The sequence below is a fragment of the Spermophilus citellus genome (assembly GCF_964194105.1).
Source record: "Spermophilus citellus genome assembly, chromosome: 5".
Lineage (NCBI taxonomy): Eukaryota > Metazoa > Chordata > Mammalia > Rodentia > Sciuridae > Spermophilus > Spermophilus citellus.
Genome location: NC_138186.1, coordinates 44,207,728 through 44,226,300, shown reverse-complemented (window position 1 = coordinate 44,226,300; position 18,573 = coordinate 44,207,728). Strand labels below are relative to the sequence as shown.

The following is an 18,573-nucleotide window of genomic DNA, read 5'->3' as shown; positions in this document are numbered from 1 at the left end:
GCTGAGCATGTGTGAGGCACTGGGTTTGATCTTCACCACCACATAAAAATAAATAAGTAAAATATGGATATTGTGTCCATGTACAACTAAAAATAATTTTTAAAAGTTAAAAAGAATGGTGCTCCTCTGTCCCCTAAGTCTTAACCATATGTATCTTCAAATATTTGACACTCTCTTCTCTCCCCAGAATCCCCACATCTAGTTATTTTCATTTGTCCTTTCCCTCTCTTACGCTGGTGTAGATGTCACCTCATCCTGCAGCACACACACAACGTCTACCTCATAAATTCCTACAGCCCACTTTACACATTACCATTATTTATTTATTTATTTTTTTGATACTGGGAGCTAAACTCAGGTGCATTTTAACACTAAACTATATCTCTAGCCCTTTTTGATTTTGAGACCAGGTCTCACAAAGTTGCTCAAGACCTCGCTGAATCGCTGAGGTGGGCTTTAAACTTTTGTGCTCCTCTTGCCTTAGCCTCCAGAATTGCTGGGATTACAGCGTGCATACCATACCCAGCAGACATTACTATCTAACACCACCACCAATATATTTGTTTTCTAAATCTCTCTCTTCAACTTAACTCAAAGAAAATGCCCACACCAGCTCTGCTCCCAACTCCCAAAGTGTTTTCTTCAAGTCTGTTCTGTTTTCCTTATTTTTGAAAAGTGATTCCCTGTTCTCAGATTATTCAAATCCTTACTATTTTTAAAGGTCCACCCTCCCTCAAGTGATCCTGCCAAATAATACCTAGATAATTCTACTCTTCTTGGAACATGCAGCAATTTTGACTCTAGAGTATCATACATTTGACAATTTATCATATCATATATGCCCATGATTTATTCTTCAAGTCTGTTCAACAAAGGCAGAGACTGTTGTTTTTCTTTTGGTGCTGGAGACTGAATCCAGAAGTGCTCTATTGCTGAGTTACATTCCCATCTCTAAGTTACTCAGGCTAACCTCGAACTTGGGGATCCTCCTGCCTCAGTTTCTAGTTGCTGAGATTATAGACATGCACTATTATGCCTGGCAAAGTTTGTCTTTTCTGAGGGTGGTTGAGGGAGGGAGAATCCTGAAACAGTAAGACTCTATCTAAAGTGAACAAAGACCTCAAGATAGAGCCATCTGTCTTAGTGGGAAAGGGGGATGGTAAAAACTTTTAGAAAACCAAATAAAGCAAATCAACATTGAGTAAAAACAGTTCCAACACCCAGGAATCTCCAAACAGTGACAGGCAGCAGCAACTCCTTTCCTTTATTTCTTCCTTGTGTAAAAGGAAATTCAAGTTTTGCAGCTTTCCTTTCCTGCCCTCAGGTCCCCCATCAGACAAGTGATCACAGGCACCAAATCTTAGGCTGGATAACAGCACAGGCCTCAGACACCTGCCTCCAATTCTGAGGTCCAAATGGATATTTGTGTAAGTCAGCATTAAATCCATCAAAAAAGAAAAGTGCCACTCAAAACCCGTGGGGGCAGCTAGGCCTGAAGCTTTAGGGTAGATCAGAGGCAGTCTTCTGAGGAATGAGTCTCAAGACAAGAGGCCACCTAAGCTTGGTTGGATGGAACCCCACGATAATGATGGTCACCTCTGTTTGTGTAGAGGGCTGCTGAGGGTAAGTCAGCTCAGTTGTCTGAAGAAAAGTGGCACACACAAATCTTTCAAAGGAAGCAATCAAAGCGGATCCTGGTCACAGCTCCACCTTCATGTGCCCAAGTGGTTGCTGGGTCAGCTGCAGGGCAGAGGCAGGCTTCCAAGGAGAGGGAGACAAGGGGTACTTCTAGGCCACATAAGCCTCTCTCTCAGGAGATTTCCAGGAGGGGAAGCTCATTCTCGGGGTCGGTTGACCATGACTTCGCCCAGGGCCTCTAACACCTCCCGCTTGTAGTCTTCGAAGTCCCCATCAATTTGGCTAACACTTTGCTCCTCCACTACCCACAGTTGGCAGTTGGTTTCTGTGATGAGTCGGGCATCATGGCTGACGACAATCACAGCTTGAAGAAAGACGATGAGAACAGAAGGCAGGGAGAAAGGAGAAAGAAGAATCAGAACATGGACAGAAGGGAGTTCCAGCCAAAGGACACTACAGCTTGGTCCCCAATGGGAGAAAGAAGGTATGTTCAGAACTGACTTACCACCCTTGTACTCATTGATGGCCTCCCCCAGAGCATCGATAGATTCTATGTCCAAGTTATTGGTTGGCTCGTCCTATGGAGGAGGAAGAATGCCATTACAACCCCTACCTTGCATTGCTGTTACTCTTTTCCCATTCCCATTCAGTTCTCTCACCAAGATGAGGACATCGGGCTCCCGACAGGCCAGCTCTGCAAAGACAACTCGGGCTTTCTGTCCACCTGTCACAAAGAAAAAGGAGGTTTAAGGCTGGAGTTGTGGCTCAGTGGTAGAGCACCACATAAAGATAAAATAAAAATAAAATAAAGGTATTGTGTCCATCTACAACAAAAAAAAATTAAAAAAGAAAGAAAAAGGAAGTCTATCATATCTCCCACCATCTTACACTGCTGAAGGTAACCCTCAAAGAATGCCCATGTGTGCCCTAAGGCACCCCAATTCTTGGTTCCTTCTCCTTTCTGCTCTAGGAACAGTGTGTACATGCATGATGAGGAGGGCATCTTCCCAGCCCCTGGAGTGGTACCAGAGAGTTTGCAGATCTGGATGGTGTGCGCATGACTCTCAAGGCCAAAGCGACCCAGGCACTTGCGTGCATCCTGGTAGGCCAAGTTGAAGCTCCGCTGCAGATATTCAGTGGGCGTCTCCTCCATGTGCAGCTGCTCTGCATATTGCTGGTTGAAGAAGCCAATTTTCTGCCCAAGAGGAAAGGGAGGTAACCAATCAGAGTGGTGCTTCCTCTACCCAATTTTCAGTCCCTGATTTCCAAAGTCAACTTACCAACCGGTGGTTCTTTCTCATTTCCCCATGTGTCTGCAAGGAAAAAGCAAGTGGTAAGGGTAGGGAAAGGGTAAAAGGGGCTGCACTTCCATATCCCAACTTTTCTTTTTTCTGTGGTGCTGGGGATTAAACCCAGGGCCTTGTACATGTGAGGCAAGCACTCTACCAACTGAGCAATATCCCGGGCTCCCCAGATCCCAACTTTTCTGAAAGAAAACACCAGAATTGGACTGGGAACAAGTGCACACACACACATCCTAACAGGATGAACGCACACCCAGGAAATCAGAAGGGGCAAAAGGAGTAAGAAGGAAAATAAAGGAAAGAAGGAAAAAAAGGACAAGCAGGAAGGGATTAACTGCAACAAACTTCCATATGGTGAAACTTACGAATAGCACAGGGTAAGGCCTCTACCTTAGATGGGGATTTAAGACAGCTGCTGGAAAGACTTAAAAAATACCTTTCTAAAGATCTACTTTGTGTGTCTTCCCTCCACTGGGAGAGGAGAAAAGGCTACTGTCTTTTTAAAGCACCATATGGCAATACTCTGCAAAAGTCCTGCAAATACCTATTACCAAATAAACTATGGTAGACCATATAAACTAAACATATGAGTATATAATAAATAGCATACAGAAATACTTAATATAATTGTTATCTGGAGAAGGCTCATAATAATTCATGTGATACCCCACTTCATAAGAATAATAATGTATCTTTGCAAAGGAAAAAAAGGAGAAAGGTATCCACCAAAACAGAAATACCAATCATATCTACACTTTCCTCTCGGCTCAAACAATTCTTTTTTTGCCACTGTGCAACCTGCTTCAACACTAGGAGTCTACAGGCACAGAGGCCAGGCAATGGTTTAGGGTCGGAGTATGCTCTGGCATGGGATACTATGCTAGAGGCCCAGGGGAAGGGTCTGGCATAAATCCAAACCCAAGCATAGCTTATGTATTTTTTTTCTCTTTTTTTTGGTACTGGGAATTAAACTCAGGGGCGCTCAACATTGAGCCACATGCTCATCCCTACTTTGTATTTTATAGGGTCTCACTGAGTTGCTTAGCATCTTGTTTTTGCTGACGCTGGCTTTGAACTCCTAATCCTCCTTCCTCAGCCTTCTAAGCCACTGGGATTACAGGCATGTGCCACCATGCCCAGCCTCGATATGTATTTTTTTTGTAACATGTAAAATTGGCTTCTTCAACATGGAGAGGTGCCCCCACTGCAACCCAGGCTTTCCTTTCTCTCTTCCCTAAACTGATTTACACTCTCCTCCTCTATTACTCCTTAGGGAGCTGAATCATCTGTGATGGGGTTTTCAACCCACCCTACCAAGGGGGTTCCCTGACTCTAGCCTCCATTGGACAGGGGGGCCGTCACACTTCTCATACTCTCCCTTCCTGGCTCCAGGACTCACCGGTGTCAGCTTGCCTGTCAGCAGCAGGAGTAGTGTGCTTTTCCCCACACCATTAGGGCCCACGATGCATACTGAAAGAAATAAATGACCAAACCAGGAGATCTCCAAAACTCTCCCTGTGACTCCTGTTCCACACCCAAACCACCCTATACCAACTCACTCCTTGAGTCCATGTCGATGCCAAAATCCAGATTCTTAAAGAGTGGTTTCTGCCCCTCATAGCCAAATGTCACACCTGAAAGTCAGCAAATGAAGCAATTTATGCTCATTTCAGTTACTGTAAAGGTGACCCTAAATGTCCTGGCCTCAGAGGAAAAGAAAGGTCCCTGCTGGGGCTGGGACTGTGGCTCAGTGGTAGAGCACTTGCCTAGCATGTGTGAGGCACTGGGTTCGAGCCTCAACACCACATAAAGATAAATAAAGGTATTGTCCATCTACAACTAAACAATAAAAATATTTTTTTAAAAAAACCTGTTTGGAAAAAAAAAAAAGAAAAGAAAAAAGAAAGGTCCTTGCACCGCTGGAGTCTGGGTGCACACACTTGTGCTTCCTGTTGGCGGTGGGTAGTACTCACCATGCAGACCCAGCACAGGAGGGCTGAGTGGCGGGGGATTTGGGAAAGTGAAGCGCACAGTGTACTCCTTCGGGCGCTTCAGGAGCTCAGGGGCTTCCTGGGATTCCTCATCTTGGTTTTTCCGACGGCATTTCTGCTGTTTTCGAGTCAGGGCCTCCTTTGTTTGCTTTTCCTGGAGGGAAAAGAAAGAAATCTGTATGCTACCCAGTACACTGTTCTTGGAAGGTGTTCCACAGACCCCCTGCACTGTTAGGCGAAGAGTGGTAGTGGTACTCACCGCCTGCTTGGTGGACTTGCCACCAGCCTTCAGCTCCTTCAGCTTTTTTTCCTGCTTTTCATACTGTTTTAGCAGTTCTTTCTGCTTTTGCTGGTACATCTTCTTGAAGGTCACTAGCATGCAAAAGGGAGAGCGGTTTCAATGGTTGCCCCCTCTCTAGCAGAGGGACAACCGAGGATAGAAAAGGATGGGGAAGACTATCACAGTTAAGAAATTTATAAAGATTCAGTTATCACAATGCCCCTACAGCCCTGCTACCCAGGCCACCTATTGAGAGTCAATCTCTCCCTCTGCCCTTCACAAACAATCCTACTTACTATAATTGCCTCTATAGTAGTGGAGCCGCTGGGCATCGAGATGGATGATATCAGTACACACATCATCCAGAAAGCCCTGGTCATGGGAGACAATCAGCAGTGTCTTCCGCCAGCCCTGAAGATAGCTGGGTTCAGAGAAGTAGGGAAGTGTCACAATGGTGAAGGGACAGACAAGTCCGGAAAAGCAAACAGGCAATGAGGAGGACCGGAAAAGAGGAGGACTGGACCGGGAGCTGTCAAGGGCATTGCAGACAACTAGAGGGAATGAGGGCAGGGAGGGATGGGGTAAAGTACACAATGGAAACCAATGACCCAAGGCCATAACCCAGAGCAACGCACTTATTGAGCCAGATAACAGCATTGAGGTCGAGGTGATTAGTGGGTTCATCCAACATCAGCAGTGTAGGCTCCATGAACAGTGCCCTAGAGCAGAGAATGGCAGTGCTGTCAGGGCTGGAAGAAGATCCCTGCTCAGCAAACCCCAGAGAAGCCTCCAGGAGGCAGAGCCCATGAAAACAAACACTTCCTCCTAACCTCTCTTCAGAGACGGTTTTGGGCAGAAGATGTTGACAAGAACATACCATCAGGTAGGGAGAGAAATGGAAAAAGACTCCAAGGTCTCAAAATGTACATAGTAAGAGAGAAGCTGACCTCAGAACTCCCTACTGGCCTTGAAAGAGTGGGAAAAAGTGAGAAGGCCCTAGTAGTTTGGGGTTGGAAGGGAGGTGGTGAGGCAGATGGCCCACCTGGCCAGAGAGACACGCATGCGCCAACCGCCTGAGAACTTCTGCGTGGGCCGATTTTGCATTTCAGGGTCAAAGCCCAGACCGGCCAGGATCCGTCGTGCTTTGGCCTCTGCAGCTGCTGCCCCAGTGGCTCGCAATTCCTCATATACCTGGGAGGAAGAAGAGGACTCATGTCTGAGGGCCTAGAGGCCCCTCCCCCCAAGTCTGAGCCATGTCCCCTGTGCCATCTCCTCTACCTTCTCTAGCCTCTCAGCAGCTGTGTCATCCCCCTGTTCCAACTGCCTCTGAAGTCGTCGTTCCTCTTCCAGCAGCTTCAATCGCTTGGTGTCAGCTCGAAGAACAGCCTGCACTGCTGGTGTTTCATCTGCTACTACCTCTGGAGGGCAGGGGGACAACACTCAGGTCACTTCTGGGCCCACAGAACCTATTTTTCTCTTCCCTTTAGATCCAGTGCTGGTCTGCCTAACCTCTCCCAGCACTTTGTACTTATTCCAAATAAGATATTCTTACATCTTTCATTTATCCTCCTCTCCTGTCTTTCTAGCAATCCTTTCCCAGGCCCCAGCCTCCTTCATGTCCTTCCCAACTCCACAACCACAACTTCTATTTTTGACTGGCTCTTCTGCTCTAACTGCCCACCCTGTCTCCCTCTCCACACTGGCTCACCCTGCTCACACAGCAGCACATCAATGTTAGGAGGGATGCTCAGGGCACGGTTGGCGATGTGCTTGAGGAGTGTGGTCTTGCCCTTGCTGGGGAATGAGAACTATGAGGATCAGGCCAACATGGAGAAATCCCTTCTTTCCCCTCCAGTCCCATCTCCTCACCCGTTAGGGCCCACCAGCCCATAGCGGCGTCCAGCTACGATGTATAGATCTGCATTCACAAACAACTCCTTGCCGTGGGCCGAGATACTGAACTTCTCCAGCTATAGCCATTGGGACAGGGGGCAAAGGGGAAGGTCAAAAACATAATAAGTCTCATTCTAGGACAGGAGCTACAGCTTTGGCCCCACAGGGGAGATCGACAAACCTCTACTTCCAGCAGAATCACCCTTTTCTCACCATAGCAGGCTACTGCCTCTTATCAGAGTCTTCCCATCTCTAGCCAGGTTGGTGTACCCCGTTCTTTTCCCTCCCCAGGTGGACCCCTCTGCTTCCACTGTGTTTTCTGTCTCCTTGCTCAGGTTGGTAGAACCCAAGATGCAGAAAATACCTCCCCATTTTCTTCCTGGTGGAGTAGCCCTTTCACACCCCGACTTCCAGGGTTGCCACAGCCACTCAGGGCAGGTGAGAGAACCCACTCCTTCCTAGGTGATCAGGTTGGACAAGGACTCCTCAGATCTCACCTTGATATCAGATGCATTTTCTAACATGGCCTGTCGGGAAGACACCTCTGCCTGGGATACAGAGAAGTCATTTTCGGCAGCATTAGCTGCTTTTAATGAAGCCACCTGGCGCTCATAATCCATCTGAGAAGGAAAAACTACATTGGAGGTCATCTGTATCATCGCCAGTTTCCTGGTTTTTTTTTTTTTAAATTGTTGGTTGTTCAAAACATTACATAGTTCTTGATATATCATATTTCACACTTTGATTCAAGTGGGTTATGAACTCCCATTTTTACCCCGTATACAGATTGCAGAATCACATCAGTTACACTTCCATTGATTTACAGATTCCTGTTATCATGATACAATCCCATGTCATCAGGCACTAAGATGATGTTCAGAGCATAATTCTTTCCTTGCTCTAATTGTTTTACTTCAAGTAGTCCCCAAAGCTCTCCTGCCTTGTCCCTAACTTCACATATGCCTTAGTTAAATCATTAAAAACAACAACAAAAAAGCCTTTGTTTTGACCACTAAGAACCAATGACTTACCTGTTTCTTGAGCTTTTTCTTCTCCTTTTTGCTAAGGTGAGCATAGGGATCATCTGCCTTAGACTCTCCTTCTTCCTCCTCTCCTTCCTCTGAACCCTGTGGAAAGCAGTGGATTATGGAAAAAAATAAAGACCCTTCTATAACTTGAATTTCTATCATACATACCCACCTTACTCCCCTCCCACCTGGCCCCAGTTCCACAGCTGGTTCTGTCCTCCTTCACCCACAATCCTGAGAGGTCTTGGGATCCTATCTTATTCTCACTCCCACCCCTTGCTCTCCATGCAGTACTGTTAGTCTCTGCCACTAAGTATAGGACAACACAGATGGTATGAATATGAGTATATGAAGTGTAACAATGTTTATGTACCTAGAGATACAATTTTTAAGAAAATATAACTGAGGGTGGAATAAATGAGTTTTAAATGATATTCATTTGTATCAAATAAATTTCTGTAGTTTATACATTAACATGCAAGGAAAGGATCAGGCAGCCCTAATGTACAACCAGTGAAGAATATAGAACTTCAGAACTAGAAACTACTTAGTGGGGTTAGGGGAGTGTAGTAGAGTGATAAAAGTGCTTGCCTAGCATGTCTGAGAGGCCCTATGTTCAATCCCTAGCACCACCAAAAATAAATAAACCATTAGTTATACGAACTCTAGAAAACACTAGAATTCCGTACATCACCCAGATGGAAAAACTGAGAAAACAAGAGGTAGGAGGGTCACACAGGTAGTGAATGGCAGATCTGGACCTGACTAAGATAAACCATAGGGCTCTTTCCTCTCTGGATCAGGAGCCAAAAGCTATAGTTCATGAGCCAAATCTGACCTGATGCCTGTTTCTATATGGCCCGTGAGATAAAAATGGTAGTTGGATGTAGCTCAATGATAGAGCACCACTGGATCAATCCCTAGTAACATACAAAAAAATTAAAACCAACAAAAACCAAAAAGGAAGAATATGCAACAGAGATCATTTGTGAACTATAAAGCCAAAAATATTTACTATGTGACCTTTATAGAAAAGTCTGCAGACTCCTGCTCTGGTAGTGACAATGCCCCCATCACAACTCTCCCAGGAGGGCCACAGAGTCTCAGTCCTTCCCCAAACCTCCCCAAAGCACGATAAATACCTGTTCCAACTTTTTGGCCTTCTCTTTTCCTTGTTTGGGAGGCTCCTTTTCTTTCGTTATTTCATCTTCTTCAGCTTCCTCTTCACTATCCAGAGCAGCAAATTTATTTTGAGGCTAATTGAGAAAAGACAGGAATGGTGAAATGCTCTAATTCTCAAGACCCAGTATCCCCTCCTGTCAGTCACTCTCACCTTGGCCTTCCCTTTTGACTTTTCTTCCTTTCCCTTTTTGCCCTTGAGCCCAGGCTGTTGCTCCTCAGATACAGCCTGAAGGAGATACAAGCACACACAGAAATTAGTTTGTTGCTCTGCTGCTGAGTATTTTTAGGGAGCCTATTGTATTCCAGTTAACGATACTGAGTACTACTCGGGAGAAATGAGACCCAGAAAAGCCCCCCAAAAGAGAACTCAAGAACATCAGCAAAGCTGGGCAGGATAGCACATGCTTGCAATTCCAGCAACTCAGGAGGATGAGGCAAGAGGCTCACAAGTTTTGAGACCAGCCTCAGCAATTTAGGAAAACCTTGTCTCAAAATTAAAAAGGGGATGGAGTTGTAGGTCAGTGGTAGATTGCTTGCCTAGCATGTGTGAGACATTGGGTTCAATCTCAGCACCACATTAAAAAAATAAAATAAAGACACTGTGTTCATCTACAGTTAAAAATATTTAAAAAGATATTAAAAATGGCTAGCAATGTAATCAGTGGTAAAGCATCCCTGGGTTCGGGGAAGTGGGGGATGGAAGAGAACACATGTGAGAGAACATCAGTAAAGCTAAGGGACTCTGAGTCAGGCAAGTGCACAAAGTGGGTGGGTGGTACCAATGCAGCACGGACGGCTTCCTTGGAAGGATGAATCTGGAGAAGAGGTATTGGATGTTGGGCTTGGAGGATTCCAGGGAAGGGAAAGAAGCAACATGAAGTACAAAGGCTTCAACACTGACATTGTTAAAGTGAATGCCAACATGTGGTCAGGCTGATGGGAAAAGGAAGAGTCCCAAGTGAAAAAGCAAGGGCCAAGGGCCCTTGTTTTAGATTTTGAATTTAAGGCAAGAGAATCACTGAAGATTGTTAAATGATAGAGTATTTTTTTGTACTGGGAATTGAACTTAGGGGCACTCAACCACTAAGCCACATCCCCAGCCCTTTTTTGTATTTTACTTAGAGATATTGTCTCATTGAGTTGATTAGCGCCTCTCTTTTTTGCTGAGGCTGGCTTTGAACTTGTAATCCTCTCGTCTCAGCCTCCGGGGCCACTGGGATTATAAGCATGTGCCACCAGGCCAGTTGATCAAAGAGTATTTTTAAAAGATGGCTTTGATAGTTTAAATAAGATAAATCTAGAACAGTTAAGTTTAAAGCAGAAAACTACCACACTGTGGCCAGAATGGGGTGTAACTGTATCACTTTCACCTTATTGATCCGATTCTTCTCTGGCTTAGCAGCCTTAGGAGGATGCTTTTCTTCCTCCTCCTCTTCTTCACTCTGATCCTGAATCAGGGCTGCAAAAACATTACCACCCTAAAAAAAGGGACACAAAAGTTAATGTGATGGTCACAGTTGTATGCTTAGGGTCCTTGGTTACCACACCAATGTCTCACCTTGGTCTTCTTTCCTGCTCGGGGTATTGGGGCAGGTACTGAAATGACAAGGGGAAAAGATGAGGTTGATAAGAGAATTCTGCTTGGCTCCTCCATTTTATCCACATCCACAATCAAAACATGAGGCATTCCACATCACACAAGGAATCCATGTACCTACTTTCCCTCAGGTCACTTACTCTCTTCCTCTTCGTCACTGGCAGGTACAGAAAGCTTCTTAAGGCGCTCCATAAGCTCTTTTTCCTCTCCATCATCATCCACATCCTTCTTCCGCCGGCCTTTTCGAGTGTCTCGCTTCTTCTTTTGCTGCTGAAAGAAAACGAAAAGGGGAGGATGAAGGCCCCTGCTATTTCTCTGCACCAAGGAATGCTCCCTATCAGATGAGTTGGCTGGAGGTGGACCCCAGATACTCCAGGATTAGGGGCCCCTGTCACTTGTACCTGTTGCTGTTGCTGCTGCTGCTGCTGTTCCTTCTCCTTGAGCACTTTCTCTTCTTCCCCAGCCTGTTTATCTTCTACTGCCAGCTCCTCAAAGAACTATAAAGGGGTTAAGATATGATTCAGTGTGGCTCCAAGACCAATCAGGCCCTGCATCCTACCCTCACCCCTTCTCAATTTTCTTTAAAAAAAAAAAAAAAAAAGGCCTGGCACAGTGGTGCATGCCTGTGATCCCAATCAACTTTGGAGGCTAAGGCAGGAGGACTGCAAGTTCAAAGCCAACTTGGGCAACTAGCAAGACCCTGTTTGGGGGGCAGGAAAGGAAAAAAGGCATACACTGGGGGGAAAGGAGTGGGGGTATAGGTTAGTGGTAAAGCACCCCAATAAGTTAAAGCACCCATAGGTTAGTGGTAAATGCTCTCAAGTTGCTGGGATTATAGGCGTGACCACCACCCTTTGTTCAATCCCAATACGCCACCTCCCTACCACACACACACAAAAATAATGTAAAAAAACAAACCAAACCAAAAAACCCAAAAAACAACAGAGGATACCTTATTTTTAATGTTGTAGTTTTGAGATGGGGATCTCACCTGTACTGCCCCAAGGCTGGCCTCAAACTCCTAGGCTCAAGTAAGCCTCCTGTCTCAGCCTTCCAAGTAGCTGTACTACATGTACCCGGCTCTGGCCCCTCTCTTGACAAAAGTTTTTTCCTTCCCTCAGACTTCTCACCCACCTTCACAGAGCCATTTATTTATTTATGGTACTAGGGACTGAATCCAGGTACACTTAATCACTGAGCCACATCCCAGCCCCTCTTTTTTATTTTAAGACAGAGTCCTGCTGAGTTGCTTTAGAGCCTTGCTAAGTTGCTGAAGCTAGCCTCGAACTTATGGTATCTTGCCTCAGCCTCTCAAGTTGCTGGGATATACAGGCCTGCACCACCACACCCAGTATGGCCATTTATTTTGCCTGGAAACACCCACAGTCATTGCTCTTCCTCAACCCTCATTTTCTCACCGTCTTTTTGGTCTTCTTGTCCTTCTTCCCTTTCTTCACCACCTTGTCTGGAAGGTTAAGCAGACATCATAAATGCTCAGCTACAAATTCCAAAGCTGCCTGATCTCCCCTGCTAAACTTACAGTGGCCCTCACACCTCTGTGATATTTTTCAGCTCAGGTATTACTCCCTAGACTTTGTACTGCCCCACAATTCCTAGCAATCCTATCCCACCCCACAAGTATCTCTTTACTAAACAGCTACCATGCATCAAACAAAGCAGCAAATGAGACAACTGTGCTTCCCTATGGAGTGTGTGGGCTTTGGGAATAGATTTCTTTGTCCCCCCGCCTTGGTATCAGGATTTGAACCCAAAGGGACATAATCTCTGAGCAACATCCCCAACTCTTTTTTTTTAAATATTTTTATTAGAGACAGGGTCTCACTAATTTGCTTAGGGCCTGGCTAAGTTGCTAAAGCTGATTTTGATCCTCCTGCCTCAGCCTCCCCAGCCACTGTGACTATAGGCATTTACCACTGTGCCCAGCTTGGGGGAGAGATTTTTTTTTTTTTTTTAAGAGAGAGAGAGAGTTTAGAGAGAGAGAAAGAGAGAGAACTTTAGTATTTAGTTTTTAGTTATAGGTGGACACAACATCTTTGTTTGTATGTGTTGCTGAGGATTGAACCCGGGCTGCAAGCATGCCAGGCAAGCAGGCTACCGCTTGAGCCACATCCCCAGCCCAAGGGGGAGAGATTTTTAAAAAGCAATTACAAGCCTGGCACAGTGGTGTACACCTGTAATCCCAGCAACTCGGGAGGCTGAGGCAGGAGAATCACAAATTTGAGGCCAGAATTGACAACTCAATGAGGAAACTTTGTGAGACCCTCTCAAAAACAAAGCAAAAAAAAAAAAAAAAAGGACTGGGACTGGGGATGTAAAGTGACCCTGGGACCCTGGGCTCAAATCCCAGTACGAAAACAAAACAAAACTAAAAACTAAAAAGGTAAAGCCTACTTGGCAGTATGCAGAGGGATCAACCCCACTGTCCTCATCTCTGGTGCCATCCACCCTGTGGAGATGGCTTGTAAGCTAACACCTGAAGCATGAGTAGCTGGTAGGCACATGGTGGGGTTCCAGTGCTACACACAAGTCCAGCTATAAGAAAGCATATCCACTGGGCAACAGAGAAAGGCTTACTATGGCTAAAGCTTAGAGGCTGAAGAGTAGAATGGCAAAGGTAAGGCTGGAGTAAGGGTTTATGATCATGAGTGAGGATATATAGGCGTTTATAATCATGAATGAGGCCTTTATGTATATGATCACTTTTGTCCCTGGAAGTACCACTCTGGCTTCAAGTGGAGCAAAGACAGGAGTGAACAAGAGTAGTGGGCAATCTGTTGGGAGTCCATCATAGCAGTCCAGGAGACAGACAACAGTGGCTTGATTAAGGGTGGTGGCAAGGAGAGAAAGAGAAACAAGAATTCAGGGGCCGGGGTTGTGGCTTAGTGGTAGAGTGCTCGCCTAGCACGTGTGAGGCAATGGGTTCAATTCTCAACCACATATAAATAAATAAAAGTAAAGGTATTGTGTCCATTTGCAACTAAAAAAAAAAAAGAATTCATAGGATGGAGGCAGTGGTTTAAAAAAAAAAAGTGAGAACAGTATGACCCTATGTGCATATATAATTACAAGACCAGTGTAATCCTACATCATGTACAACCAGAATTATGAGAAGTTACAGTTCATTTATGTATAATGGGTCAAAGTACATTCTATTGTCATATATAACTAATTAGAACAAACAGATTTTTAAAAATAAAAGAAAAAGTGAGTGTGCAAGAGACCATTCCTGTATTTCTTTTTTTCTTTTGGTACCAGGAATGAACCCCGGGCGCTCAACCACTGAGCCACATCCCCAACCCTTTTTATATTTTATTTTGAGATAGGGTCTAAGTTGCTTAGAGCCTTGCTAAATTGCCGAGATTAGCTTTGAACTTGCCATCTTCCTGCCTTAGCTTCCAGAGCTGCTGGGATTATAGGCGTGAGCCACCACACCTAGCTGTTCTTATCTTTTTAGCTACCAAAATTAATTGATTATTGGTTCCATTCACTAATTTAGGAGACAGTGGAAAAGATCCCTTCCCCCAATTTCAACTTCCATGCGGGGAATGATAGGAAGATTTCATGAATTCAGTTTGGGATGCTGTGTATATGTTGTATGTAGGCCATGTAAATAGATATCTGGTAAGTGAAAAACAGCTGGGTCCATGCCCCATCTGCTCTGCTCATACATTAACACAGATCACAATGTCATATTTACCTGTTTGTTAGTTTTTCATTCTAAAAAGCCACCTGAACAGTTTAATTTGTATTCACAGGGAGCAAAGTGGGAGGTCAATAAAAGTTTGCTGACTTGGTGGGCACGGTTGCGCACGCCTGTAATCCCAGCGGCACAGAAGGCTGAGACAGAAGAATCTTGAGTTCAAAGCCAGCTTCCGTAATGGCGAGGCACTAAACAACTTAGTGAGAACCTATCTCTAATAAAATAAAAAAATTGGGCTGGGGATGTGGCTCAGTGGTTGAGTGTCCCTGAGTCAATCACCTGTTTAAAAAAAAAAAAAAGTTGCTGACTGGATTTCTTTCAGCTCCTCCCTTCAGTCCATCTGTTTCCCTGAAGGTAGAGGACTATGTCTAATCTCTGCCACCCATAAGATTGAGAGATAAATTACCAGCCTCTTGATTTCTCTTTATGCCAGGCCTATCCACTATCATAGAAACCATATATTCCTCTAAAGCATTTCTATAATCATTTAACAAGACAAAAACAACAATAATGACAAACAAAGCAACTAACCACAATAGCTTAAATATTCTTAGGCTTGAATTCTCAAAACCAGAATTCCAGTAATTCCACAGAAATCTCTCTTTTTTTGTAGTAGGGACTGAACCCAGAGTACTAAACTACATCCCCAATCCTTCCTATTCTTTGAGACAGGATCTCACTAAGTTGCTCAGGATAGCCTCTAACTTGTAATTCTCCTGCCTCAACTTCCTAAATTGATAGGATTACAGACACATGAAACCAAGCCAAGCTAAATTAGGAAAGTTTTACTGAACATCTACTTTGCTAAAAAACCAGAGACGAGGAAGGGCAATCACAGTCTCCTATCCTTTCTGTTCCCTACTCCCACCTATGCTCTGGACATTGGCATCTCCCTGATCCCTGATGAAGTCCCTTGAATTTTACATACACATACATACACATGTATATTTTAGTTGTAGATGGACACAATACCTTTATTTTATTTATTTTTATGTGGTGCCAGGGATTGAACCCAGTGCCTCATGCATGCTAGGCAAGCGCTCTACCACTGAGCCACCCACCCCGGCCCTCCCTGAAATTCTTCTTTTTAATATTTACTTTTTAGTTGTAGTTGGATACACAATATCTTTATTTTTATGTGGTGCTGAGGATCCAACCCAGGGCCTCGCATGTGCTAGGCGAGCGCTCCATTGCTGAGCCACAATTCCAGCCCCACCTCCCTGAAATTCTTATATCTTCAGTTACTCTGTGTCCCCCATCCAGAATACATTTCAAAATCTGATCCCAGTATTAGACACTAGTGTGATAGGATTGGAAAGATGAGTAAAATCAATAACAAAAGGCTTTACATGCCAGCCCAAGGAATTCAATCCTAAATATATTAAAAGGGAGGACCCATCCAAGTACATAAGAAGGAATGATGTGATCAGCTTGCCCTGACAACATGCTAATTTCCTCCAAAGACAATCAAACTATGTCCCTCCTTTTTTTAAACCAGGGATTGAATCCAGGGGCACTTAATCACTTAGTCACATCTCCAGCCCTTTTTGAGACAGTGTCTCACTAAGTTACCTAGGGCCTCACTAAATTGCTGAGGCTGGCTTTGAATTTACAATCCTCCTGCCTCAGCCTTCCAAGTTGCTGGAATTATAGGCATTTGCCACCACACCCAGTTTTAATTTTTCACCCTTCATCCTAGTTCTAGTGCATGTCACTTCCTTAGTAACTCTTTGTAGTGTTCATTCTCTTACCACTTCTTACCTGAATCACTGCCAGAGCCTCCAAAATAGGTTCCCTGTCTCTATCAACCAATTCAAGGCCAATCTCGACTGATCAGTGTCAACAGGATAAACTTGATCCTATCATTCAGTTATTTAATTCATTTCCCTCTTAATGCCTTTAGGATTAAACTTCTTGAAAGAGCACTTGAAACCTTTCATATATTTCGCCTGCACATCTTCTCAACCCCTCCACAACAGTCACAAGGTGCGAGTCAGGCTCACCTACATTTCTATCTTTACACAAACTACTTCTACTTGGAATGCTCTTTCCCCTTGCTAACTTATCTGATCTTTCAAGAATAAACTTAGCTATTTCATATTCTTAGGAGGCTTTGCTGACATACCTACTTTACCTGTCTGAAAATGTTCCTCTACAGTCCCATTGCTTTCTCAGGCACATTCATCACACTCCTCAGTCACTGGGGTGAAAGCTCTATCCCTTCTATTGGACTGGGTGCCCCTTGAGGGAAAGGCATGCTTTTTGTATTTCTTTTGTTTTTGATACAGGGTCTCACCATGTTACCCAGACTGGTCTCCAACTACTAGTTTCAAGTGATCCTTCTGCCTCAGTCTCCTGAGTAGCTGGGACTACATGCATCTGCATCACTACTTCCAGCAAAAAAGCTTATTTTTAATCTCTAGATTCCCAGTTACTCTGCACAATACCTGTATACAGTAGGCATCCAATAAATGCTTGTAACATTACTCATTGTGTACCTATTGTGGTTATTTGTGTCCATTTATCTACTCCTTGAAGTCACTTCAAGTCTGCGAAGATGTCTTCATGTTTTTTCTTTCTACTCCCAAAGCAGTATACACCATACGTAACTGAAAACAAGCACTCCGCATTCTTTGCTTTAAGTAAATCTTAAACCCTATTCTAACATCCAAAATCTATAGCCTTGCTCCAGTTGATTTAGATGGAGCTGTCACAAAAAAAAAAAAAAAAAAAAGGCCCAGAAGGAGAAAAAGCACACAAGGAGCCATCCTTTCCTGAAAAACTAGAGGTATAATTGATTAGGCGATGTGCGCTCGCGCGCTGGGGCAGCGGAGCTCGAGGCGGAGTTTCTATGTTGCTGAGCTATACAGAGTGATGGAGAAGATGTCCAAAATAAAAGAATGGAGGACCTTCTCATTTCTCTCCAAATCTCCCTAGATACCATATGTTCCTCCTTTTCCCTGCCTAGTCCCTCGTAAGCTCACAAACGAGATTCTGGCACTTTTCCTTTCCCCACTCCAAACACTCTCCTGCCGGGGCAAACACTTCCCGGCACCACAGCACACATGCGCAAGACCCCGTGCACGGGCCTGACGACTCTAGCGCCTAGTAACCCCTCCTAAGGCATGAGCCTTCTCTCTCTTCTCCCGTTTCCTCCGTACATACGATCCTCACCTGCGGGACTTGTGCTGTCTCCGTCCCCGATCCACTCGGGCTCCGGTGGTTGCTGCCTGGGTCCCTTCGGCATTGCGGTGGCAGTTACTGCTACCCTGGCGGCGCCCTGTGCTATTTCCGCTTCCGGTGGCGTGGATTTCCCCGGAACGGGGTGGGCTCTCCAGGCCGGCTTGGTCGTCTCCGCCCCTGCCCCCGGCGGCCCACGTGCGCGCAGCCCGTCACTTAGCGGGCGTGGTCTGCAGTTTCGGGGCGGGGCTGTGGTCCACCAGCTGTCTTTGCGTCGGCAATGCTTTTATGACTGCCGGGGAAGCCTGACCCAGTGTCCCCGTGACACTGACAGACCCCAAAGAATTTACATAAGGATTTCTAGGTAGTATTAAGTAGTTGAGGCATACTTTTTATTAAAAAGTGAATGCTATCTTCTAACATTTCCGTATGACTGATCAGGGGCAAAAAAGACAGTAGAGTTCATCAACTAAGAAATAGGCTTGTCGGTCCAGTGTTGTTGACATGTGTAACAAAATCCCGAAATGTACGGGTGTAAACGAGGAACTCCAGCACATAAATCATAGTGCAGCAAGCCTGAGCTCACTGTTTTTGTTTCCCTAGATGATTACTTTGCCGAGTATGATTCAGCTACGATAAACTGCACATACAGTAAAATGACATCCAATGCAAAGTGTACACTGATAAGTTTTGGCATCCATACACCCTTTAAACCATCACCACAATTAATTTGCGGGTTGATTTCAAACTACTGTTTAA

At 44.9% G+C, this 18,573-nt stretch overlaps 1 protein-coding gene across 2 annotated transcripts; it reads right to left on the bottom strand.

The window, feature by feature from the left end:
* Positions 1-1,238: 1,238 nt before the first annotated feature.
* ABCF1 (ATP binding cassette subfamily F member 1) lies at positions 1,239-17,966 on the bottom strand. 2 transcript variants are annotated; one of them, XM_081293856.1, is made up of 25 exons: positions 17,809-17,966; positions 12,332-12,378; positions 11,315-11,410; positions 11,054-11,183; positions 10,875-10,912; positions 10,687-10,794; positions 9,468-9,542; positions 9,277-9,390; positions 8,138-8,233; positions 7,604-7,726; positions 7,083-7,183; positions 6,922-7,007; positions 6,492-6,631; positions 6,256-6,404; positions 5,849-5,932; positions 5,510-5,634; positions 5,193-5,305; positions 4,916-5,087; positions 4,502-4,576; positions 4,342-4,412; positions 2,919-2,951; positions 2,665-2,833; positions 2,298-2,362; positions 2,144-2,216; positions 1,239-2,002 (listed from the first exon to the last, which is right to left on the bottom strand). In XM_081293856.1, exons 1-25 carry the CDS (start codon positions 17,879-17,881, stop codon positions 1,836-1,838), a joined length of 2,523 nt encoding a protein of 840 aa, XP_081149982.1. In that variant the 5' UTR covers positions 17,882-17,966; the 3' UTR covers positions 1,239-1,835. The 2 variants fall into 2 exon arrangements, with proteins under 2 accessions (XP_081149982.1, XP_081149983.1); XM_081293857.1 differs by having other exon boundaries at positions 11,054-11,180.
* Between the last annotated feature and the right edge of the window lie 607 nt (positions 17,967-18,573).

What these genes read in the sequence shown, in the direction of transcription:
- ABCF1 (XM_081293856.1), bottom strand. Translation starts at nt 17,881, where the DNA reads ATGCCGAAGGGACCCAGGCAGCAACCACCGGAGCCCGAGTGGATCGGG. An exon ending in GAGCAGGAAAGAAGACCAAG is followed by an intron (nt 10,795 to 10,874) that starts GTGAGACATTGG and finishes CCCTTTTTTTAG; the next exon opens with GGTGGTAATGTTTTTGCAGC. An exon ending in AGAAGAATCGGATCAATAAG is followed by an intron (nt 9,543 to 10,686) that starts GTGAAAGTGATA and finishes TATCTCCTTCAG; the next exon opens with GCTGTATCTGAGGAGCAACA.